The sequence below is a fragment of the Numenius arquata genome, chromosome 4 (assembly GCF_964106895.1).
Source record: "Numenius arquata chromosome 4, bNumArq3.hap1.1, whole genome shotgun sequence".
Classification (NCBI taxonomy): Eukaryota; Metazoa; Chordata; class Aves; order Charadriiformes; family Scolopacidae; genus Numenius; species Numenius arquata.
The window spans coordinates 13,916,602-13,941,873 of record NC_133579.1 but is presented as its reverse complement, the minus strand read 5'-3'; the positions used below and the strand labels follow the sequence as shown (position 1 = coordinate 13,941,873).

The 25,272-nt window shown below is 37.4% G+C and overlaps 1 protein-coding gene across 1 annotated transcript in view; it reads right to left on the bottom strand.

The window, feature by feature from the left end:
- Positions 1-25,272, bottom strand: part of PRKDC (protein kinase, DNA-activated, catalytic subunit) — an 86,009-nt gene that overhangs the window by 16,942 nt on the left and 43,795 nt on the right. The window contains exons 47-71 of the mRNA XM_074146943.1: positions 24,738-24,875; positions 24,425-24,544; positions 23,340-23,483; positions 22,974-23,125; positions 22,236-22,367; positions 21,683-21,794; positions 20,120-20,244; positions 19,877-20,026; positions 19,327-19,500; positions 18,338-18,436; positions 17,457-17,667; positions 16,696-16,885; positions 16,102-16,317; positions 14,698-14,810; positions 12,618-12,749; positions 11,275-11,454; positions 8,437-8,645; positions 7,897-8,035; positions 7,125-7,313; positions 6,392-6,616; positions 5,642-5,750; positions 4,827-4,938; positions 3,062-3,251; positions 1,772-1,946; positions 1,494-1,684 (exon numbers count right to left, since the gene is read on the bottom strand). Of these exons, the coding sequence (XP_074003044.1) occupies positions 1,494-1,684; positions 1,772-1,946; positions 3,062-3,251; positions 4,827-4,938; positions 5,642-5,750; positions 6,392-6,616; positions 7,125-7,313; positions 7,897-8,035; positions 8,437-8,645; positions 11,275-11,454; positions 12,618-12,749; positions 14,698-14,810; positions 16,102-16,317; positions 16,696-16,885; positions 17,457-17,667; positions 18,338-18,436; positions 19,327-19,500; positions 19,877-20,026; positions 20,120-20,244; positions 21,683-21,794; positions 22,236-22,367; positions 22,974-23,125; positions 23,340-23,483; positions 24,425-24,544; positions 24,738-24,875 (3,927 nt within the window). The remainder of the gene's footprint in view (positions 1-1,493; positions 1,685-1,771; positions 1,947-3,061; positions 3,252-4,826; positions 4,939-5,641; positions 5,751-6,391; positions 6,617-7,124; positions 7,314-7,896; positions 8,036-8,436; positions 8,646-11,274; positions 11,455-12,617; positions 12,750-14,697; positions 14,811-16,101; positions 16,318-16,695; positions 16,886-17,456; positions 17,668-18,337; positions 18,437-19,326; positions 19,501-19,876; positions 20,027-20,119; positions 20,245-21,682; positions 21,795-22,235; positions 22,368-22,973; positions 23,126-23,339; positions 23,484-24,424; positions 24,545-24,737; positions 24,876-25,272) is intronic.

Genomic DNA, 25,272 nt, shown 5'->3' with positions numbered 1-25,272 from the left:
TTTAAGTGTATTAGATGTTTTGAGCAGCTGATACAAAGGAAAAAAATTGGGATGTTATTTCTACAGTTGTGGAAAATACTGCTAATTTCCACAATTTTAATTTCCACAATTTTCAATGGAAAAATATAAAACACACTTTTAACTTAAATTAGTCTCTGGAGATGTTACATGGATTTTTTTATAACTGCAAAAAAAAGTTAATGTTACTAGAGTTTTTGCAAACAGTTAACAGCCAACACAATTAAAAAAACGTTATTTTTCCTGTTAAGATATCTGCAACATCCGCATTACAGCTATACTTAGAACTTATTGCCAACAAGCTTACCAACCTGAGACACTGTACCTATTGTAGTTATTAAACAAAATACAAAATTGCTGCAGAACAAGTTGGAACAACTAAAAAATGTTGTAAATGAAATTAAATAGTTTGAATTTCAGGTAGGTAGGGGGAAACTACCAGGATCATAGTACTGCTTAATACTAAACTAAAATAAAGCTAAGGTCCTTAATTTTATAGAAATGTCTGGTATAGCAATCTGACTCATCTGACATAGAGCTTTTATACTCTTTTATGCTCATCTTTTAGATTTCCTTAAGAAGAATGCTCTTAATAATTAGCTAATAAATGAAGCTTAAGCTTTTGCTCAAGTTTCTACAGACCTTAAAATTTAATTTATTTTTTTTCAGGAATCTCTTCTTCATCTGCTTTTCTTTAACAACCATAAAACCACAACTTAAGGACCACTTTGTTGTTGTTTTATACTGATATGGTTCATATCTAAGAGTCTTTATAGTGGCTTTACAAATTAATAGCAATAAGTCAGAAATAAGAACTTCAAATTCTTAATCAATTTGACAGACAAGAAGTCATTGTCGCAGCATCTGGGACAACTGACAACATAAATGATTTCAGATGCGGCACCATCCATCACTGTATTCTTCAAATGTGCACCTCCCCAAAAAATGCAAAGATGACCTGCATGTGATCTGTCTTAAAAACGCCTCCCCTCTCTATCACTAAAATTATTTAGATAAAATAAGCGCATCAGTGTCATCATCAGTATTAAAAAGATCTCTTGATGAAATAGCATAGTCTGACAGTGTGAAGAAACTCAGAAATGGCCAGCTGAAATAAAGGCATTCTTTGAGGATCACATTCCCAAGCTTTGTCTTGCCACCGTGGATGCAGGTGCTATGACTGTCTTTCCCCTCCCAACAAAATGCAGGAACATAGAAACACAAGAACACTCTCCCAATTAAAAAAGGCTACAGTGGTGCAGAGCTCCAGGAGTGCAAAAAACCAGACAAAATAGCAACCACATCAGTTTTTGTTTGATGATTTTTTTTTCTTCCCCTAGCTGGTATTCTTGGACAAATCACTGCTAATAGCAGATGGATTTCGCATTCTCTGTATCTATCCATATACCATCACTACCTGCTGAAATAGTGATTACAACACTGAAATCCCTAAATGCTTTTCCCCTCTCATTTACCTTTTCAGGACTCTCAAGGCTTTCTCCTGATAGTGCTGATATTTTTCCAGCTTTTTCTTCCTCGATTTGCTCAAGGCATCTTGGATCCTGACTAAGAGCATTGGCCATGATGTTGTACGTAGTACCCAGAAGAAGGTTCTGATTTCGGAAGGCCGTTATGTTCTTGCTAAGATAGTCAGATTTGGTGTCTTCTGTTGGAATGCAAAAACAAAGCTGGTAATTTGACAACAAAGCAGCTTTGTATAATAAACAAAGTGAAGCAGAGAGAAGGCTATTACCAAGCAGGGAGATGGTTTTTAACACTGTGAGCACACGTTCAGGACAACTCTGGTTCCGGCTGCAGCTATGTGTAAAGCGGCAATAGGCGTAACTCCACCTCACCAGCCAGTCTTCCCTTGTTTTGGCATCTTTGCGCAGGTCCTTCAGAAGCTTCTTGGCAACTGAGAAACTGTTCTATATTCAGATTAAGACAGAATTTTCAGATAACATATCCAAAGAGGAAATAAAACCTTTCTCCAACCAAATTATTAGGTAACACAAGTAAAGCTTTAATAAAATGAAGAGAGGTCCATTGCTTGTTGGGTCTCATATTCAAAAACAGATTTGTGCTAATGGGGAAATTTGAAAAGAAAAAGAGAAGAACAGAGGTTTGACAAACTGAGGTAATCAAAATAATTTTATCTGCGTGACTAAACAGGCATTAACTGTTCTGCAGTACAAACACATATGGGCAATGTAACTTGGTTTATAACACCATTAAGCAAGTGACTTATGTTTGTGTTCTGATGAAGAGTTTTATGTAACATTAAAGGAAATCTTATTTTTTATGTACCTCTTTAAGAGTGTATAGTCTACACAGCACTAACGTTATATTTGGTCATTACAATACTTAAGAGAAACTTTGTCACTGATTGCAGATTTCTGCAGCATCTCAGAAGACGAGGGAGACTTCGACTTAAATATTTGTCTTGTCTCAAGCTTTAAACACTAAAGGCCCGTTACCAAGGATGGCTATGTTTCAGTCATTTTTAATCACATCCAAACCAAGAATTCTAAGTCACTTAGATTTAGTTCTTTACAGAAGTGTTAACCTAATGGCATTAATGAAAACCGTAAAAAAAATTTAAAAAAAAAAATCATAAAATGTTTCATCATTGCTGATTCAATCTGAATTTGATTTGCTTTCATGTACAGAAGAGATTATTTGTAAATGAGCAAGCAGAATGTTTGGTTGCAAGCATCCCTTCCACTAAAGGCCAAAGCATTTCAGATACTTTATTTATCTGCCCTTTAGAGTGTCAGAAACCATCTGTGGATCAAAGGGGCCTTCAGGCACATGTCCAGTAATGACAAATTATCGTCAAGTTTCTAATTAACATTTATCCTTTTGTTTTCTTTCTCTGTATAACTGACTTTCTTGAGCTTTCAAAATGTCCTGGACGGCAAGGTCAAAGACAGACAAGGTCTGCCCTGGCAAAAAGGTGCCCAAGACCACCTATGAGGCTTTTCCAGCTGTAGTTTATATATATTTTCTCACAAAACTGGAAGCTCTCAGTCAGTACAGTCACCTGTTTTCTGGCACTTTCTATCATCTTCATTTTCATGTTAAATTTGCAGCTTTTAATCATTGAGTAAATGTCTTCATCCTGTTGATCCACTTCCATTTGGTCACCAGCACCATATTCTTCATCCACCTCCATACTATCATTGGACTGATCACAAAGAAGTTTCTCCTGCAGTTTGTCAAGAAAGAAACACCTGCAAAATGACAAGAGAAATACAAATCACTCTGGTACACATGCAAGGGAATGGACATTCCAAAGTGTTGATCTGTCCAACAGTAAACAAAGCTAATTAAAAATAGCGATCTATAGCAATCACGCATAGCAAGGGCTAAACATAGTCCTCCGAGTCTGGAAAGTCACAAGTGGGGACATGTTGACCCTGAGAGCATTCTAGAATCTTGAATCAATGAGATTAAGTATTAAAAAATGTCCATAATAAAGCAGGATTTTTTCTTAGTTTGTTCTTTTTAAAATCATAACTACAACCTCGAAGTTCACCAAGCCATAATTTGTAGTCCAACTTGACAGAAGTGCAAACAAACAGGAGTCTCGTTTAAATAGTGCATATGGCTGTATTTTATGTCAACCTGCAGTTCAAATATATATGATGCCAACATATGTAAACATTGAAATTTGTGTCGTAGAAAAGACCAGTGACCATAATCAACTTTTGAAAGGGAATCGCCATGATTCAATGCTAAATCCTTTTCGTTCTACAACTAGTCTTATCTAGTTTAATAGCATCTCCCATTATGTAGACTGTTATTCAATGCAGGGGAAAGCATTGTAGGCTGGAATAGGGGTAGGTGTTGAATAAAGGCACATCCTTTGTCACTAATTTAAGATGAGATAAAGGTTTTCTAAAAGCACATAAAAGTGTTCAAGACACTGAAAATCTTTCAAGTCATAAATTTTTTGAGACTTTGTAAAGAAGTAAGCCACAAAAAGTATTCTGCCCGATATTTAATTGCAATAAGCTCTTCTGTAGCCATACTTTCCTGACACCCAGAGATACTAAAATAAATTACAGAGCTCAGTGGGTTTCAGCAGAGCTGCTGAAGTAGCTGTCCCCCAGAAAAGGAGAACAAATCTAGATATGCACTGGAAGAATGGATTGGAATGGAGACAGATAACTTCCAAATTCAAAAAAACATTCCAGCTTCTTCAGAGCTAATCCAAAGCAGTCTCCGGAGAGCCTTTGTTCTTTCTAGCAACAGTCACACAGCAGAAGTCTCTAATTACAGCACTGGCCATTAACTTTCCTATAAACATGTGAAGCACTGATAGTGACAGGACTGGGCTTATTTTCTATGCTCCCTAACTTTGGAACTGCCTACAAAGCAGGTAAGTATATTTAGTCGTAACAGACTGGCCTTTTGGGTGGTGTTTCGTTGAGCTAAATGCAGCTGATTTACTCCATTACGAGTGGATGAGTTTAAGGGCTGCTGAAGTGGGCCAGCTTGTAGAGCGCATGTAGTCACTGATGCTAGAAAATGCCTAAACTAACATTTATGTTTCCATATAAAAATGTGATTTATTCCTTGTCCACTTCTCAACCTCCTTTTGCTTCTCACTATAAGTTAGTCATACAAAAACCAGGTAAACTGATAAAGCTAATACAACGGGTAAAAAAAAAAAAAAACCACAAAAATAAGTAATTTACTGGATCAACAACCTCCCCATGTAAAAACAAGCAGTATTAGAAAAAGCATCTCTCAGAACTCAACAGGCAGACAGAACTAAAGCTAACTCAGGAATGTAATTTTACCGATTTGTAATGATATCATCCCAGATGTTCATAGGATCCATTTTAGCATCTGGATATCTGCTTGTCCAAATTCTGAGAAGTCTCTTAAGGGAAGCCTGTGAAGCTAAGTTACCTAGAAATCAATTAAGAGTACTTTAAATGCATCTAAATCCAAACAGCATGAAAAAAACCTAAACCAAACATAGTCTTAACATTTAAACCATAAAACTGCAATGAAACAACCCACTGCATTTATGGGCTTGCATTAAATACACTACTTTGTGATCATATTGCTTCTGTTTATTGCCGAAGCACAGGAGATTCAATAAGGACATGAGTGTCAACTGTCACTGGGAATCACCACTGGGGAGGTACGTTTCCATACAGGAATATGCTGGAATATAGTGGAACTAAATTTAATACATAGTTTGGTGTATGTGCATAAACTTGTATTTCATGCCTACCTCAGTAGCTATAAATTACATACCACATCCATCTTTTATCTCTGCCTACCACTATTTGCCACCAAAAGTGAATCCAACAAAAATCTTTGTTTAAAATTATTACTTGCACTTTTAAAAGTGATACTTAACTCCTATCACAATAGCTAGGCTAATAAAGCTTTGCAATAGAACACAGAATTACTTTCAAGCCTATCTTACACAACTGCAACAGTTCTTATGTCAAGAAGACAGTCATAAGTATTTCCAGACATATGCTCCTTCAAACACGATTTCAGTCTTTTAAGTGCGGAAACAGAAATGCAAAGTTCAGGAAGCCATGATTATTCAACACAATGAAAGCAAAGTCACTTAAGAAAAAAAATATATCTTTACTTCTCTTGGTCATAAAATTGATGAAATCCTGTATTTCTGTCAAAGCTTGTACAGACTGCAGTTTGGTCATTCGACTTTGATATAACAAAGTATCAATACTGGAATAGCTCTGAAAAGAAAAGAAGAGAATGGAATATTTCATATAGAAAATTTACATGATTCTATTCACTGCTCTACATACTATTTATCTGATGCTGCCATATACTAGGCTCTAAAACTGAACCTTTTACAAGTAGTTTAGTAACCTGAAATCTGAGAGCAACTCTGCTTTGGACAAGCACAGAGACATATTTTAGCTGCAATTCCTATCCTAGGTTTTAGGATAGTCCTACGGGCTAATTAAAACTTGGTAACAGATGGAACTTGTAACCTCTCAGAGTAATATTCTCTTTTAAAGTTTGTTCTGGGGACAGGAGGCTTCTGAAAAGATGAATGAAACAAAACTGCTATTAATCTGCACGAAGAATTACTCTGAAACAGTAACTCTGAAAAATTTCCAATAGATGAAATCAGCAAACTAAAACGAAAATGGGAGGATGCACTCCACTAGCTGGCTCAACTCTCATCATTGCAAGCAGTGAATTCAAAGGAAGCTTTGTCATATGATTGGAAAGCACCTAGATTTCAGTGTATTTGGTCAAGTGTTTCTCTCAAGAGTATTAATCTAGCATTCATAGCAGGAAAAACAGTTTAATCGTTCCATGAGTTTATACAGAAAAAAATCGTACCAGAGATAGCAGAGATTGTTACCTGCATGAAGATCTGCATGCCATTGCTAATGTAATACTTGGCTCTGTCAAAATCATCTTGCAGGATGTAAAGGAGACTTAGCTCTTGGCTGTAATGCATTTCTATAATGGCTTTCTTCTGTTCTGTCTTCATTGCCTCATCGATAAAAGTCAGCAAAGTCTGGTCATTTTCCCCACTGAGCAGTAACTTCAACTTACTGCGTATTATATAGGGCAAATATGTCTCCTACAAGGTGAAAATATAGTCTTTATTTCTAGGAATGGAATATTAGACGATCAACTTTTTGTTATCAGGGGCAGATCAAATACGTAAAAAATATTTTGAACTATTTTCTTAAATGTTTTCCCTTTAGACAAATTCCAATTTGCTAACAAATCACAGCAGCCTTTTCTCATAGGCTCAAAACATTGTCAAGAAATTCCACCAGTTTCAAAACCAGTGGTTTGGTAACTGTTAAAACGTAACAAAAAGCGATAAAAATCAACAAAAGCACTGCAAGAGGAGGATAAAGGTGGTGCTGTTATCATCAGTCATAGACTCAAAAGTAAAAATTAAACAGCCTGACAAAACCAGCAGAAGTAATTGCTTCAATTATATATCAGACTCTCTGCTAATTGCCATAAAAAAAAGTAACCCAAATAATGCATTTTCTTTCCACCCACAATCACATTACTGTAGGACATCCCTGCAGAGATAAAAATTGTGCAGTATCAACAAATTGATTTCTAAAAACCTGAAAAAATGGATCATTCCACGTTTTACTTAGGTCTGGGGGTTTTCCACTATCAATATTAATGGTAGCACAATACTCCAGTGGCTTCCACTCAGTGAGGTGGTCATAGCATTCCAGAGATGCAAGTTCCCAGAAGTCCTTCTCCGCTTCTGTTGGCTCCCCATCCTGCCAGTCTTCTTTAGAGAGTGCCTAGGGAACGAATTTAGCGGGGAGGAAGGTTTTCAATTGGAATCTGACACTAGTTTCAATCCCAAGTCACCAGGAACTTAAGAATAATTCATTGTCTCATAAAAATATCTATCCATTTACCAAAATGTGAAAGCAACATTAAATGCAGAAAACTGAAGCTTGTCAGTATTTACATATAAATTCATTTCAGCTAGCCATCTTCAGTAAACCTGCATTTTTAAACAGCTAAGACTTTAAAAGAAGTTAAAAAGAGATTCTTCTTCATTTTTACCTTCTGTAACACTAATTTTCTTTGCCAAGAACACATGCAGTTTGGGGTGGTACTGTGCCCATGGTGTTTTTTTACTTGTCTGTATAGGTGATCGCACATGTGAAGCTTTGTAGCAAGCTGTAAGAAGTATCATGCTTACTGCTCTGTTGTGACTGCTCATCTGTTCCCAAGTCTTTACAGACTGAACCATCAATCAAATGAGGCAAAGGACATTTTAAACAATATCCTGTTTCTCAAAATGTTTAATTTTGGTTTGTTAGTTTTAAGCCATAAGAGATTTATGAAACAAAAAAAATCTTGTTGTCATTTTACCTCATCATAATATTTAGCTGCTTCAGCATAATCGCTCCTTGCTTCTGCCAACAATGCTTTCTGTGTAATTTCCTTAGTCCCAATCTTACCACTGAAAATGCCACGAAGGACATCATAGTCCCCAAGAGATCGGTACAGCCTAGTAAAATCGAAAAGGGAAATCTTTTAATTATTTGAACAGTTTATCAACACAAACATAAGCTATTTAAAAAATAGTAATTCAATAAGCAGTAATATATCATAAATATATATTTAACTAGATAAACTTCATCTTGTAAGGTAATACGTGAACTGTGGAAACTCCTGCAGTTGAAAAGCAATGAACAAGGTGTTTTTCAGTGATCTGATAGCATCATCATCAGGGTGCACAGCTGTTAAGTCTAACTGCTCTAACTGCAAAATAGTAATTAACTGATAAGAAATTAAAAGCATATCTAGTTCTAAAAGAGGGAAAGACTAAAAAAGAAATCCCATAAGCCATGAAGGCAGAGTGCTTCACAAGGCAAACCTAAAGGGGAGTAACTTGTCTCAAGAAATTACTTAGCAAGTTCAATCCATCTGATCACATCTGGGGGAAGCTCTGTCCTTCCACGCATCCGCTTGGACGGGGGCTGTTCTGCAGGGGACAGAGCCATCAGGGCGCGCTCCAGAAGAAGGATGCCCATGGGCTGCTGTAAACTTGCAAGGCAGCTCGTGCTCACGTTAGCTGAGTCCAGTTCTAGTAGCTCTCTGTGCCGATAACTCATTTCCTATAAAATAAAACAACAGGTGTCTACTTGGTCTAAAACTACACTGCTAGTTACCTTTTACAGATGACCTATGTGATATCCCTTTTCTTTGGAAAACAAGCTTTGGAAACAAGCCATAAACCTCCAGAATTTCTGTACTCCAGGAAAACTGGAATGCTTTTCCTTCTGCGCTGTTGCTCTTCAGACAGAGAATAGCAGAGCATAACTCCTCTGCTTCGTCTGTCTCCAGTGCATGGGACACCTCCCTGGACAGAAACACTCGGGAAGCGGGGGAGAGGCAGATGGACACATTCCCATCCCCGATCTTTCCTTCTGTCTGTTGGCAGCGTGGTGCCTGCTGCACAGCAGCTGCGTTTCACTTCACCTGCTGAGCAATGCGCTCCTGCCAGAAGCCAAAGGCACCATTAACCATGATGTTTTCTCTGAGCTGGAGGCTTTCTAGCCACACACTTGCCCAGTTTTAGCACACCACAGCTTCCTGTTAGACTCATTTAGTACTGCACTCATCTAGACCTGACTAAAAGACGGGACAATATTTTAAGCAGATCTTTATTCTATTTAACATCAGTCCAACTACAGAATAACCTCTTTTTCAGGGATAAACATTTGCTAAGGTAAGACCAAAAGCCCTTTTCCCAAGGATGCCAGAAAGAAGTGCAAGCAAATGTAATGGTATGTGCAGAGAACGAGTACCCTCCCAAACTCACAATTTACAGACATTGTGCCACATCAAAGGAGATATCTTCCTATTTAGTGCATTTTGGTGACTACTTGATAACTTATCTTCTGAAAGCAGAGGGAGTGTTCCTTGCTCTGCACGCAATGTGTTCTCTGTCTTTACTTGTACCACACATTCAAAGATCAGGACAAACGGCATCCAAGCTGGCCTGACAGCTATAATATTTATAGACAATTTCATGTTCTCCAGAGGCCAGGCGCCTCTACGTAAACTTTTGTTGTGGGGTTAACTTCTTTCTTGGTATTTCTGCTGATTTTTTTGATCTGTCCTGAAAGTCAATTCCAGAGCCTCATAGTCAATTCTAAGATTACACCTGTATATGAAACCAGCTCCTTTTATCACCAAGTTACTTTCCTGATGACACTTGAACCTGTAAAAGACTAAAAAGTCAAACAACCTGAAGGAAATGGCAGTGAAGTAGGAAGGCTTTCTGAAACAAGCCAGTATTTATTATATTGTTGGTATATAGGAAGCAGAAGTTGTATTTCCAAATGGCCAAGCCATTAGGACAGCCTTTGTGAGCCAAATGACGGCCTCGGCACTGTGTGCTCTCCCTCTCCCAACTCTCTCTCTCCTGATCAATATGAATTCTGTTCCCTGCTGGTGAAAAGACTTCCTTTCGCTGTTACGCAGGATGCTCAAATACACAGGCTGAGGCTTGCCTTCGTGCTGCTTTTCTTTTGCTATTGAATGGGGATAGCAATGAGATGCTCTTATCGCTCTTACAAAGTCTGTATTTTTCACTAATTATAACTTGTCTGCTTTTCGAGTCATTTTATGTCTACTCAGAAAAAAAAAGTAGCCGCCTAACAGAACCGTGTTATTAATAGGGTCTAACAGACAGCATAATTCAACACAAATAATAATATCAAGACAAAAAAACAAATGCAATGTCAAGAGGGAATATTAACAGATAGCTATTGTAAGATGCTGGCTCGAAGAATACCAAGGCAGCCCAGAAAAATCCCCATAGCATTTGACCTTTTATGCAGCTGCACAGAAAAAAGTAAACAAGAAATTACATTTTTTCAGATGTGTAAATACAAGTACTAAGAAGCAAAACTTGTCACTGTTTAAAAAGCTAGTCCAAACTAGACATTTCTCCTGTGTTACGAATGACACCTACTGTCACAGAGTATTTAAATTTCCATAACAGAAAGAAGAAACCACTATTTTGAGAGCTACAAATCAGACACAACATTAAGATCAACAAGTTGACAAGTAACATTAAATACAGTGACAACGAGTATGTAAACAAGTGCTTGGACAAGTTTTTTTTTTTATTTCCCTGAAAACTGGGCTAAAAGATGAAGTTCACGATCTGTTCCAGGTCAGTATATCCTCATAGCAGAAAGGCTGCGTTTCCTTTCCAGTGAAACCTCTGTGGTGGGTGAGAGTCCTTCCCTCATTCCTGAAAATGCCCAGACAACTACTTCAGGGGACTAATTTGAAAAAATAACTAAGAGATGTTAACAACAAACAGTCTGACAGCTACTGATATCCTCAAGACATCAAAGTATTCCTCAGTAAGCACTTCCCAGAAACAGGAAGATAAGCACATGACACCCACATAACCCTTTCAATTGTTCTTGTGGCTTCCATTTAAAATCAAGTCTCTTCTTGTTACTGACTCTATTAAGACTTTAAAAGGTGACTCAAACTCTACAGATCAGAAATTGTAGAAACGTTGAAAAATCAGTTCAGAGGCATGAACAATTTTCTTGTTCACCTTAACAAGAGTAATTTGAAATATCCATTTGCTTAATAATTCTCTTTCCATCTCTATCTACATTTCAGTAACAGTGTATAACCTTCACTACCACTGGGTTTATCACACATTCAGACAAGACATTATATTCAGTTACTTTCATGCCATATAGCAGGATTTACCTGGATGCACGCAATGAATGGTGGGAAGTAAGACAGGCTCGTACTCAGGAAATTATTGAAGTCGTTCAGCAGCTTCTGGATAATGGCTTTTTTCTCAGAAGGACTTTTAGATTTTTCTACCTCATGAAAAATTCCATCAAACAAACTGCTAAAAAGCTGCTTGGCAAATGTTGGATCTTTCTGTAAATTACAACAAAAGCAATACAACTACTGAATTTTGCTGTGACACAATAAACTAATAAAAAAAATTAAGAGATTCGACCCACCCTGTACCTAATCCCTATGTGGACACTCTTTGGGAGTGGAATAATTAGTCTGGCATGCATCACACCTATGCCGGTAATTACTGTACTACCCATTCAAACCCCATCTTAATTCTTCTACATAAAGAAACTCCAAGATAATGTAGGTTTCGGGCCAGAGTGTTGGTGGAGAGGATGGAATTTGCAACTTTTGCATATTCACAATTCCCACTACAGAAACCAGACACCCAATATCATCTTATGGACACCACTGCCAGTGAAGAGGGTTTCAGGAAAAAGCAGAAGACATCAATGTGTGAGGAGACTCAGATCTAACACTGAAGGAGGGACAGACTGCCTATACAGACAGACAGTTCCATCTGAGATATACAGGCATTTTTTAACCCAGAAATACATTTATATGTGTAACATAATTCTATGTATCCTGGTCTATCATGGGACTGGAGTTTGGTCTAACTCTTGATCTAATGTTATTCAGATAACTCATGATTGTGCTACTTCCTCCCTTTACACAGAGATAAAAGACCATCAAAAGAAATCAAATACAAAGGTAATCAGGAACACTGTGACTTCCCACACACTGTAAAATAGGACAGGTTCAGCCTACAGTTTCTACTGCTCTCAGGTGGGAAAAGGAATATTGGATCAGCTTTACTGAGTGGTCTGAGTCCAGTCTTAGACCCAGTAGTTTCAATTGTATTTTTAAAACGCCACTATAGTCATATAAAAGAATAAAATTGAATGTTTTGTTGCTATGCAGAGAGATGTCCTTTGCAATAACATCTGTAAAGACCACCACCATCTTTTTCTCAAGCAGAGGAACCCAGAGGCAATGGACAACAGCTGATGTCTCAGGTCCTCAGTGTTCAACTCAACTGCTCAGGCAAGGCAAGGTACAAGGCATTTTCACTCCAGCACAGGAGTAGGGGAAGCATTCCCGCAAAACACACACTTTAAATGCGTATCACAGTGGTTGGCTACTAAACAACAAATCAATTTTGAAAGCAGCTGCCCAACTACACATTATTTTCCCTACAAGAACAGAAAACTTCACAAACGATCTTTGAAAAGCAGTCAGACCTGGGCAAGGCCCTGCAGAGGGGCAATGAGACTGCAGTATTCAATCTGGATGTCTGGAAGGTCTCCTACTCGGTAACTTCTGTACAAAGTAACCTGGGCATCATACTTCATCTTCAGCTCAGATTTCATCTCCTGAAAAGCATTGCTCATGTTAAAAAAAAAAAAAAATCAAATCATATTACTTAGAAAGAGATGTACCTAGATAAGACAAAATAAGTAAGAGCATTCCTGAAGTGTTTTATAAACTTTTGCCATGCTTATTAAACAAATACGTTTTCTATAAAGCTGCAATATTGTTAAACCCAAAATTATCTTAGTCAATTAAAAACTCCAAAGTCTTGTTTATAGACATACTTCAGCCATTAACTGTTAACATTAATGCCTTGTAGTTCCTGCTTCCACAGAGGTAGCATTTAGGTCACTTTTAAGACAAGGACTATGACTGACAGCTAGTGAGCTGCTCTGGTTTAATAAGTCACTGCCTGGCAGCTGAGCCACAGTGGCCCATAATACAATGGTTCTCAGCCTGGCCCAGGTGCCAAGTAAAATGAGGTTACTACAGCCAGTGTGTTTTATTTCACACAGCAAGACAGCGAGAGGAAGGAAGAAGGATGAAACTGCTAGAATTGATTCCTAGTAAAACATAAACTAAGCTGTAATAAAACTGTTGTAAACTGCAGTTGTTAAATAGTTGCCCTGCCTTTTGCTGAGGCTTAAAGGAATGCATGTAAATTGAATCAGACCTACTACCACAAATAGGCAACACCTATCTCTTCCTCTGCCTTTCTTCCTTTTCATAGCACTGATAGAGTATAAGGAAATCAGCAGTAAGTTTAGAGGCTGGGATTTTATTTTGAACTACTGACATAACCAGTTAAACCAGCAGACAATGAGTAGATACATACACATTGGTAGAATGGAAACAGGAAATAGAAGAAAGCTTGAAGATTTTTTTTTTTCTTTTCTGTAAGCCCTTCGTAATTTTTCTTCTACTCAACTTCAAAGGAATGATTTTCAAAAAATTTTCTGGAGAAATACGCTGGGAGAATTAGGACTTTGCTAAAGCTATTTCCAAGTAATTCTTTGCTCAGGACTTACTTTTTCCTGTTTTGCCCCATCAGGCATGGTATTAACTCAAGCCACCAAGTTCAATGTGTACTTATGTGTAACAAATCTCTTGAAAAGTTTAAGGGGTCCTGACAGAACTCAGTCTCCTCTGGTCTTTTATTGGGGAATGTCACAGGGTGTTTTGGTGGTTGCGTTTTGGACTGTTACACAGAACGCGTTACTGATTCTGTTTTTCACGGTGAGAGGAAATGGTAGCTTTAGCCTGCGAGTAAATATAAATGGCTAAAATAGGCGTTTCTGTGGTTCTTCCAGACATAAGTTCTGTTTACACAGTTGTCTGCAGCTACGAAGAATTATAGAAGCGTCTCAAAATGGTAGCTCTCAGTCCTGGGGTCCTTTGCTCTTGGTCTAACTGCTATCATTTTTGGATGATAATGTATGTTATTTTTAGTAAGATGAACCTCTGAAAAACTATTACGGAGCTTAAAAATACTTAAACTAATTGTAAGGACATAGCACAACCAGGAAATCCACATAGTACTAAGTTTCAAGCCTTGATAAACACTCAGCAAATGATTATCATAAACATTCCTTCAGGTTAAAAGTACGCAACTGTTCTGGTTAGTCCATCAGCTGTATCACATTTTTGCGTTCACCTTCAGACACTGGATAATGTTCTCCAACTATTTCTGTAGAGTACTGTAGCTTCAAGCCTCCAAGTTTCCAGGAAGACAACCGTAAAGAGCTTCTCATAGCTATTAGGGACTCCATCACATAAAATCCCTTCATACACACAAAGTGGTACACTTAAAGTGTTATCATCCAGCTCTTTTCTCACTCATGCTAAGTAACATCATTTAACTTTAAGCACAAAAATAGCATGATTTGCAGATAAAGCAGCTGCCAGTATCTTACACCTACCCTTTCTTCACAAAGTTACTTCTAGAGCTGAAGTACAAGACTGCAAATGGCATTGGTGCTTAAGGCTTTAAACTTATTTGGATTGACAAACCTTTTCTCTTTTCTGTTCAGCCACACCTTTTCTAGCATAAATCAAACTGAGTTTATCTTGGTCCTTCAAGAAACGTCTCCGCAGTCTTAGAATTTCTGCTCGTTCTTCTATACCTGGGGAACACACAATCATGTCCACAGCTTTTCCTTTCTCAAGCAAATTCCAGATTTAAGGCAAGAGCATCATATAATAACAAACAATCTTTGTACTTACTAGCTTAACAGCTAGTCTCCTAACTTTTGTATCCAACAACCCAATGCAAGGCCTTTCAGCAAGACAGCAAATTACAACAAATTAAGTTGTTCTTAGGAGAAGAGGTAATAAGCATTTGTATAAAAACTTTAAGCACACGGATGAGGTATAAGGGTCAAACTCTTGTATGGGGAAAGGCACTAAAATTCATGAACAAATTTGCCCCATATGACAGATTTATGTTAAGCTCTCAAAGGCAACTATGGCATTTGTACCATATTCCATAAAGTATATAGCTCCCTACATAAAAGAGGTGCTAAATATATTCCAAGATGGGGTAATAATAATACAGTGCTGTATTTTTTAAGTTAGTATTACAGAACTGTCACTGGATCAACTCCTGCTCAGGACAATCATGGAGAAAGGCCACTTTACAGACTGCTCAGTCCATTTTCTAGGAAAGAGCAGGGAACAAACTAAAACATAACTGGCATTTTCCTGGTAGAAGACCAGGGACTGATTGGAAGGTACACTGACCTCTCTCTTTCTGCAGTTCAGCATGATCCATTCAAAACTGCCCTGAAACACCTCTCAGGTACTGAAAAGGTCAATCTTTACCTGAACTCCTACTCTCGTCCTTCCAGTCTAAATTTTAACAACAAGGTAGGCAAAGGTGAAATGGGGAGGAAATGAGGAGAAGGAGCCTAAGCCATTCCAGAACAGTACTGATATTTTTCAGTTATTGACTGGGCGAATCAAGGAGCATTCTCAGAAAACAGCAGGTAATTCTAATGCCAGATTGCAATATGTTGTAGATGTGTCAGCACAGCTGAAATTATTTGGAAAAAATGTATTTGAAGAGATTTCTTCTTTAAAGAGATAAGCAGTTAAATTTAAAACAGAAGGGATGGAACTATCTGACAGTCATGCTACGATTGTCTGAGGGAGAGGTAGGAATGCATAGATAATACCAGCTGGTTTCTATCCAGTCAGTTCTTTTGTCTAGCCAAATATAGTTTCGCAATTCCTAGGACAATTCTAGCTTTTTGCCACACGTTAGGTATCACCACAAATTCTTGCAAACACACATCTCTCAAGTTGAACCACAATTAGAATGTCTTAAAGATAACGGACAGCCAGCCAAATAACTGACAACGATGGTCTATAAAAATGTAATATTTCTATACAAATTGCATCATAAGGCTTACAGACCTTTAGTTTTGCTGTCCACCTCATCTCCAGGCAAACCCAACCTTTTTTTCCCAAAATCTGGCCCCACTGGTTTAAAGGTTGCTTGTTTAAATTTTTCACTCTGTTTGTTCACTAACAGCATGGATGAAGACAAGGATTCAGAGAATGAAGGAACTGTATACTCTGCCAATGTGTCAACGCTACTTCCAGTTAGCCAATTAAACGAACTTCTACCACCTGTAAAAAAAAAAAATAAATAATTGTAAAAAGCTGTAACATACCCACATATAATCAAGTGAAAACGTCTATGAAGCATGTCATTTTCCTGCCCCCCAAAAAATAATTCCCACTGTTTATGGGCAGAAGAGATTCCAAGCTGTTAGGTAAGAAATAAACTTTTACGTAAGGCAGAACATTAAACATGTATGAGACTACTAAATATGTGACTGGATGATGTTTTTTCTCATAATGCAAAAAAAAAAAGTGCCCTTAAAACCAAAATATTAAATGCATTTACACTTTCACATTAAAAATTCATATTCAACAGGAATGAAGAGAATGAAATTGTTCCTATAGCAAACAATAAAAATTCAGAAGACACTGGTCTGGACTTACTGACGTGCTGTGTGGGTGTAAATTCATACTGCCGTTGGGTAGCCCTCACTCGACCCCCGACTGAGCCAGAAGCAGAAAGGGATCTTTCTTGTGATAAATTCCTGTGGACACTCTGAGAAGCTTGAGTCTCCACAAACATAGGTGTGAGCACGGTACTTCGATAACGCCAGCTGGAATCAATTACAAAGTCCTACAAACACAAAAATATTTTAATAAGAAAAGTAAGAATGGAGGCTTTTTGCCTTCCTTCCTTGAGACAGGATAGCAGAAATTAATGTACAGAATAAAACATTATCCCAGGAATAAGGGCAGAACTTGACTATAAAAAAAAGCCAAACACAGAAGTTCTCCATAGTTCAGCAGAAAAGCTCACTAGTTTGGCCTGGTCAGCTGAGGACTGATTCACAACCCTTGTACCAGGATTCCTGTTTCTTCACAATTTTTCTTTGGCTTATGGTGCTTCTCTCCACTACCCTCCTTTTTAGGTATTTCAGTACTCTACACACCAGCAATACTTGGTATATAATATTATTTTAATTAAACCTTTCTTTTTTGAAAAGAAAGCAAAATTATTGCCCCCACAAAATCATCAGACTTCTGATACCGTGCGTAACCCATGAGTGTTGCAGCTGTTAACTATGGAGTACAAAACACACTTTCAAAAATTTTTCTTCACTATGCCATTCTTGCCCAAGCGGTAACTACATTAAGGAATGGCAATTGTCAGACAGTTGCACACAGGATAACACATGACAATTCACCTGGAATTTGCATTCAGACAGTGGATGCTCAAATATTTTTCTGGAATAATCCGGGCTCTTGCTAGTCATTTCAAGCAGAAAATTTGTGATTAGACTCAAGTACTGCGTTTCAATCTTGGTGGAATATAAAGAATTTAACAATGCCAGCATGCGATCAAGAATATTTGCAGGTAACCTTGTCTCATCGCTCCAAAAATTCCTAACAATTAATCTGTAAAGGCAAGGAATGAAGTTATTCTTGGTTATCTGCAAACAGAAAAGAGAACACTCTCAAAGAACTCAAGAAAACAAAACACAGTAAGATGATAAAGCCTTCAACTAAGCCTTTCATGCCATGGATCTTCCACTGAATTACACCAAATTCCTCATTCATCTGTCACGCTCTATGTCACTTGACTGATACTAAAGGTTTCCTCTGAAAAAAAGTATTTCTATTGAGATGTTCTCCTCTTGAGAAGTGCTAGGGGTGGATAAGCACAGAGATCTCCTATTCTATCCTTTGCTTCCCTGAAAAATTTCAAAAAATCCAACATCCGCCAACATGTAATCTATTTTTGTGTGTTTATGTATAGTGAGGGCCTTCTTGTTGTTCAAAAACTCTGGAACGTTAATGCAGAATTAGGTCTACCGTACTGAAACAACTTCTCCATGGCTTAGAAGTTTGTTCAAAAGCTGTGCTTCACTTAAATTTGGTGTAACACTAAGGGATACAATTTATAAGTTAACTATTGGGAAGATAAGGAAACAATATTACCTCGCTGTTACTCTTTTATATTAAAAATACTTCAAAAACCTCTAAGGATCAACTCCTCTGTTATACACAGAAAGAGCAATTCAGGGATTTGTTACTTCAAAGAGTCACCACAACACTGTTTACTCACTGCAGTTCAGCGTTTTCATCAATTAGTCCTTGAAGCAGGATTTCTTTTGCCAGTTTGAGTAGCTCCTGAGAATCACCATCTGCTTGGCTTTCTGGATCACTGATGGTAGGAGAAAAATGTCTCTCAATGACTCATCTCAAAGAATCCATAGTAAAATAAGAGGGTGAGGATGGTAGGAGAAAAGGAAGAACATGCCCTTGTCATAAAAATCTCAATTTGGCATGACAATACGGCATGTTTTTCACAACGTGAGGTCTTAATTGCCAGACATGTCTTGTCTATCTACTAAGAAAAAAATCAGGAAGCTAACTAATACATGTTAGGTATTTATTATAAAGGCCAAACAGAAATAATTCTGAGTTTGCAGGTTAAAACCAAGAAAAAGGCAGAGAATTAGCTTTTCCCAAGTAATGCTGGAATAAAAATTACCTGTACTTTTTCTTCACAATAATTATCCATCCAAACACTTAAGTTATCTTGAGAAGCAGCGTATAATAGAACCCAACTAAGTTAATTGATTCAACAGCAACCCACCTGTCAAACTGAGTACATGCTTTTTCCTTATTTTAAGGGGTCAGACAGGAAAAAACATCTTTAGACAACCAGATTAAAGGGCTCCAGATCATTCATGCCAAAGTGCCTTAATACACCTTCTACCTATAAGCAAATTTCTCTAGTGTACAATTCTTTCTAGTTACCAATTTTGGCAACAAGAAAAAAGGCGGGAGCATCACAGCTAAGACCTCTTATGCCATCACGCTGTGGCAATGCAACATCCTAAAAGTTCAGGTCTACGTCTTTGTCCCTTAGTGGAAATGATAAAACTGCCACCAAAGGCCAGAGCTAGTTAGACAAACCACAGGCTTTATTCTTCTGAGAACTGGAAAAACTCTCCACCGAGGGACATGAAGTTGGAAGACAATGTTACAAGCACTTTCACTCTGCCTGTGACAAACCACTGAAAGACAACATCTGCAGCGAATACACACCTGTAATTATCATAAATCCACATCAGAATATCATACATGCGCTGTCGACATATTACCGAAGGGTGAGAAATGAACCCTGTCACTCCAGGAAGAAGTTCTTTAAGTTCTAGTGGTTTTAGTTTAGACAGCATCTTGTACACTATATCCAAACAAACCCTTTGCCTTTCATCATCCCTAAAAGGAGGGGGGGAAAAAAAGAATAGTCACATTGCTTTTCTCTTCACTGCTACACATAAAACCAGAAGATCAATTTAGATTTTTGCAGTAATATTTATTTTTGCATAAAGGGCTTAAAGAGTAAGAATACAACTAAACTAATACATACTACAGAAATTCACATCCCAGTGGTGTTTCACCTTAATGTTATTTAGGGTTTTTTTGTTTGGTTTTCAGTATGAGTTAACCATCTTAACCCAGATTCCATTATCTCATACTAGGAGAGCAGTGACCAAAAGGTGAACATGAATTATAAATGCTTCTGAAGGTAAAAATGAAGGTTATCAAGAAATTTAGACCACGCATTCATGTTTGTAATCACATGATCACTCACCTATGATTCATGATCTGGATAAAGTCTTTACTCTTTAATTGCAAGTGGAGATCAGGTATTTCTTCTGCCCGGCACATTATTACTTCCAGACAGTAGGTTTTCATCACACCATGAAGTTTGGGTATCAGAAAGAATACTGCATTCACAAACCTTAACATAACCAGAAGCACAGAAAGAAAAACAAGTTATTTTCTATTATTCCTCTAGACCTACAATGAACACACCATGTAAATTATGACATACCTGTCAGCAAGAGGTGGAAAATTCTTAACAACTTTATTCAAGCATTGAATAAACTTATCCTGTTGGGTGTTCTGATGATGTTTTAATTGTCTTATGACACAATCATAAACTGGATCTTCAAGTACCTGAAAATGGGAAAGACAGTACGACAAGCATAGCCATGAAACTCATAACCACTTTAACGACACATAGTTGTTCTGCTGTGATTCTAGTGCACCTCGCTAGGTAAGATCCACCCACCTCATCTTGACATTTATGGTGCTTCATGGCTGCTGTACAGCTATGCGTGGCTGAAACACGTGATTGCCTGCTTAAACAATATATTTGTGAGCTTGCTTTGATTGGTTTGGAACCAACGCCTTAATTTTGAAATTTAAGTTGCTTAGTATACTTACATAAATACTAAGTAGCTTCTCATTCAGTATGGCAGATTTCCAATTAATGAATATAAAAAACCAGACATTTTTACTTAAAAGGTGATTGCAACCTTCACTTAACATCAAAGAAATAAGCTTTGTATAGGATAAAATATTTGCACCATCTTTGCTTATTTATTTGAAATACTGCTTATAATGGAACTTGGAAGACTGTGAAAGAGAAGACTGTAGGAATTAAATTTAGGAAGTATGCTCTACAAACTGTAAAAGACCAGCCAGAATGCAATTAAGTGGGGAAAGAAGTAAGAATAACCTACAAGATCAGACTAATAATCCACCTAGCCAATATCTTGGAGGTTTTGCCTCCAACAGCAGCTGTAGAATAATTAGGGGGAGCACACGAGACTGACTGCATTTTGTCCTCCTTTTCTCTTATACAACCCAACGTGTATCCATCGTTAGATTAGGAGTCTTAGAGTGTACATTGTTGTGTACTGTTTTTAGAACCTGTTCATGGGTTTTTTTGTCCATGAATTTGCCTAATTTATCTTTGAACCTGATAATGCTACTTACCCCTAGAATCTCCTCTGGCAACAAATTCCAGAAGTTCCCTAACTGATGTGTAAAGAAGTACTTCTAGCATCTGTCTCAAACCGATTTCTGTGATCATCAAGCACTGCCCCCTAGTTCTAGTACAATACCTTTAAATTTTACATCAAAGCTTACAAGTTATTAAACATCCCCAGATACAGTTACTCAAAAGGTAGCCCCAAATCTCCCAACCTGCAATTTTTTTTTTTCTTTAAAAAAGAAAAACAACTTTAAAAACTTCCAACTTTTTTTTTTGTTGTTGTTGGTTGGACTCGATGATCTCAAAGGTCCCATCCAACCAAAAATATTCTGTGATTCTGTGAAATGTACCATGCCAGCATTGCTGACCAGCAAAAGCTGAACAAAGCCTTAGAAAATCATTCATTGTCAGCTCCAAAATAGCAGGGCAAAAACTCTGCACTTAGTCTGCTCTCAAATTCTTTCCCTCTTGAATTTAAGCCTTTAACTCGATCTATTGGATAAAGACTGTTGAGTTTTAAAGACATTCATTTTTGCAGCTGAATTGAGCAGTCATACAGAAGATGTATATAGAATTAGGACAGGAACGGTCAAACACACAACGCAGTTCACTTACATTTTCACTCTTAGCCATGTATTGAAGAGCAAGTCCCAACACTTCTGCTGCAGCTGCATAAACTTCTTTATACTTTAAGAAGCCCATGTTGCTGGTCAAAGCCTGGAAATACCTAACACAAAAGGTAGACCTGCTGTAAACCACTACTCCAGCACTCAATTTTCAACTCAAACAAAAAACTCACCTGAGCTGCTTAGAGCAACAGTGACTGCTTTTAGAAGAGTTGAATACAGCACAACATGGATTTCTACCTGCAGTGTCACAAAATCCCTGACTTGGCAACTCCCAACTCTGTTAATTCCCATGAAACTGCAACCCTGGGGCCCACTGTAAAAAAACTTACACTCTTCTAGATATTTTCCAAAATAAACACGGTCTGCAGTTTGCAGCTAGCAAAGCATTACATCTGACAGACAGTAGCAAAGGGATGATGGGACAAACAATTCCAATAAATGAACAATCCAGCTCCCATACTTCATGTTGACAAGTTAGACTTGCTCTCTTTGTCTTAAGCTTTTATCAAGCTCATTCTCCAAAAAGCTGCATTTCTCACCTGGCACGATCTATTTCACACTTCGGGTCAAAGGGAGGTAAATTGTTAGCAAGAACAATTCCCAGCAGCTGAATTCCCACCGAGTTGTCCTTTGTATCAGAGTCTCCACTAGAAAACTTTTCAAATATTAAACTGTTGGATAAAAACATAAAAGTAATGATTGACATGAAAAATCCAAAATATACACACCATAAATCACTCTCTCAGTGTATATACACACACACAACCCCACCCAAACCAGCAGAAAGTACATACATATGCATATACACTCCTATCAAAACCAGTAGAAAGCATATATTCAGAAAGAAGTAAGTATTTAGCTTCAATGAAGAAATCTTTGCCAAAAAAACCCCAAACAAACCCAAACCAAAACCTAAAAAGAGATTGCAAGTCCACACAATTGCAACAAGTTCAGGAGCACAGCAGATCACAGAAGTCTTAGTAACAGTGCACCAATATTCAACACTAATATCCAAAATTTCAAATAAAATGTAAATCTTTGCAGAGATTACTCCTGCTTTTATTGTTGCTTTGTTGCAATCCTCTACATGTTTTCCCTGTCTCTCTCCTTGCTGTTTTGCAAATTAAGTAACAACCTTTGGAGAGTTTAGTTCTGAAGTTCTACTGTCAACACTAGGGCAAAAAGTTTACTATTTCAGCTGAATTTCACCTCCTTTGATAATGTTCACTTACAGTCTTGAAATATGGATAAATGAATGCAATTGTCTAAACGCTTACCTGTAAGGTATGGAGAGACAGTTCTTCCAACACTCTATAACTGTCTTTATGATTTCCAGATTGTGTCTGAACACAGCTCTTTTTTGGTGAAAGGCATTCTTCATCAAGAATTCAAGCAATCTGTTAGCTAAAATCTCATCCTTAATATTCCCCTAAAACAAACAGGAGCAAAAATAAACATAGTGACTCCAACATGAAGACATATATTGTTTTATGAAAGCAAGCAAGCAAATAAGCTATTTTTGAAGTTAATACATAAAAGAAACAGTGGACTGATGTAGAAAATTATTAAAAGTGCATAATAACAAACTCATTCCTTACCAAATAGTTACAATAATAATAAAAATGAATTTCACATTTCCTTACTTTGGGAGTGCTCACACTTGTCCAGGAAAGGATAGTAACTACTATTTCCACTACCATGTAATGAATCCCTTCACCTCCGTTATTCCCAGAAACAACAAGCTGCAGCAATGGACCAAGCCATTGCTTTGCATAAGGTCGGAAAACCTATGGAAAACAGGAGAATCAGTGATCAAGTACAAATTACCCAACTCTTCAATAACCTGTTGTTAAATAATCATTAGAGGTAAGACTGCTAAATCAACGTCTTATCACTTTGCTTAACCTCTGAAGCAACAAACACAAAAATTTTAGAATAAAAAGCATCCATAACTACATTCCTCACTTCTGCATGGAAACCTTTAACCAAGTATTCCCATAAAGTTAATTATTTCACTAGAGGCCACATAATACGGCTCTCACTCAAAAAACCTGTCTCTAAAGGATTTGAAAGAGCACGCCATTCATCTAGTCTCCCATTTCAGACAGCTTTACTAAGAAAGTATCATTAACCAAGTGTTAAAGCTTTCTGAATTAGTTCTGAAATTCAGACTTTTTGTATTTTGTATTTGTAATATTTCAGACAGAAACACTATACTGTAAAATCACTATATGAAATAGGATGAGAATGTTATACCCAAGAATGAGTTAGAAAACATTTCTTCTCAGGCAAAGACACGTTATGCTTTCTTAATATCTTTCTGCAACCAGAACACCATTTAGCTCTAAGGTTTTCCATAAGATTCATCTGTGACCATTAAAAAAACCATTATATCTGCTCCTGCAAAGATGGCAAACATAATCAGCCATATCTCTTGTTCAGTATCAATGAATCAAGTACTTATACTTTACAGAAGACACGTATCGTGGACACCGTCTGCATACAGAAGTAGAGTTTGGGAGAAAAAGTACTTATATTACATTCAAAATACTGGCACTATCTGGAATTTTGGGCAATGACTGCACTCCTTTTTATCACAGCAAACTGCTCAATTTGAATGTCCTAAAAGTCTCAGCTGATGTGATTTTACCCCACAAGAGTTACACAGTTGGTATTATAACATAAGCTGTTACGTTAACAGAAAAAATATGACCAAAAAATTACTCACATCCTCAGTATTAACAATAAGCTTTGCTATGAAGAGGCGAATATTTAGTGGTACTGATGGATTTCCTAATTTGCCATGCAGAAATTTCATCCAAAGAGGGAGATCTACTGGAATCGTACCCTGAAATTTAGAAGAGAGGAGCAAAAATCAACTCACTTCTTGGACCAAACAGGGTTAACAAGCCAAAAAGCCCCAAGCTCAAGGTCTCATTATAACATAGCCAGGAAAATTAACAAATGAAGGGATTCAATCATGACTCCCTTTTCATGGCATAATTAGTGAAAAAAATGCCAAATTTTTGGTTAATACTGGCCTCCTCTACTTGGGGGGTGATCTGGTTCCTCTGCATATGTTTAATGAGAGTGGTCATAGAAGCCATACACTCATGTTGGTTGAGTTCATCCATTTCGAGTTCCATCTCATCGTTTAAAACCTTGTATTCTGTGGGCTCCTGAAAAAAAGTGTTACTATCATTAATAACACCACTGTATTTTCTTTTAAATCATGATAATGCCATGAGTCATTCTGATCTTATCTGTGTTTACAGATTTGACTATATGCTCAGTGTGTGCAACAGGGAATACATCAAATGTGCTGTTCAGACACCTCCCAAATATATGTACCAGCCGTGGACATCTTTCACATTCTGTGCCAACAGATGTCAGCTTTGTGTTACTTTGACTTTACTACCTGCTAGGATAGGTGTGGCAGCTGCTGGAAGCAGAAGGAGTTAGCTGAACCCCACAGAAATTATTTCATTTCACAGAAGTTATTTCACTTGACAGCTGAAAGAACGTGTTAACACCTTCCGCAGGGGGGAAAGCCCTATTTTTATGGATGTGTTGTTT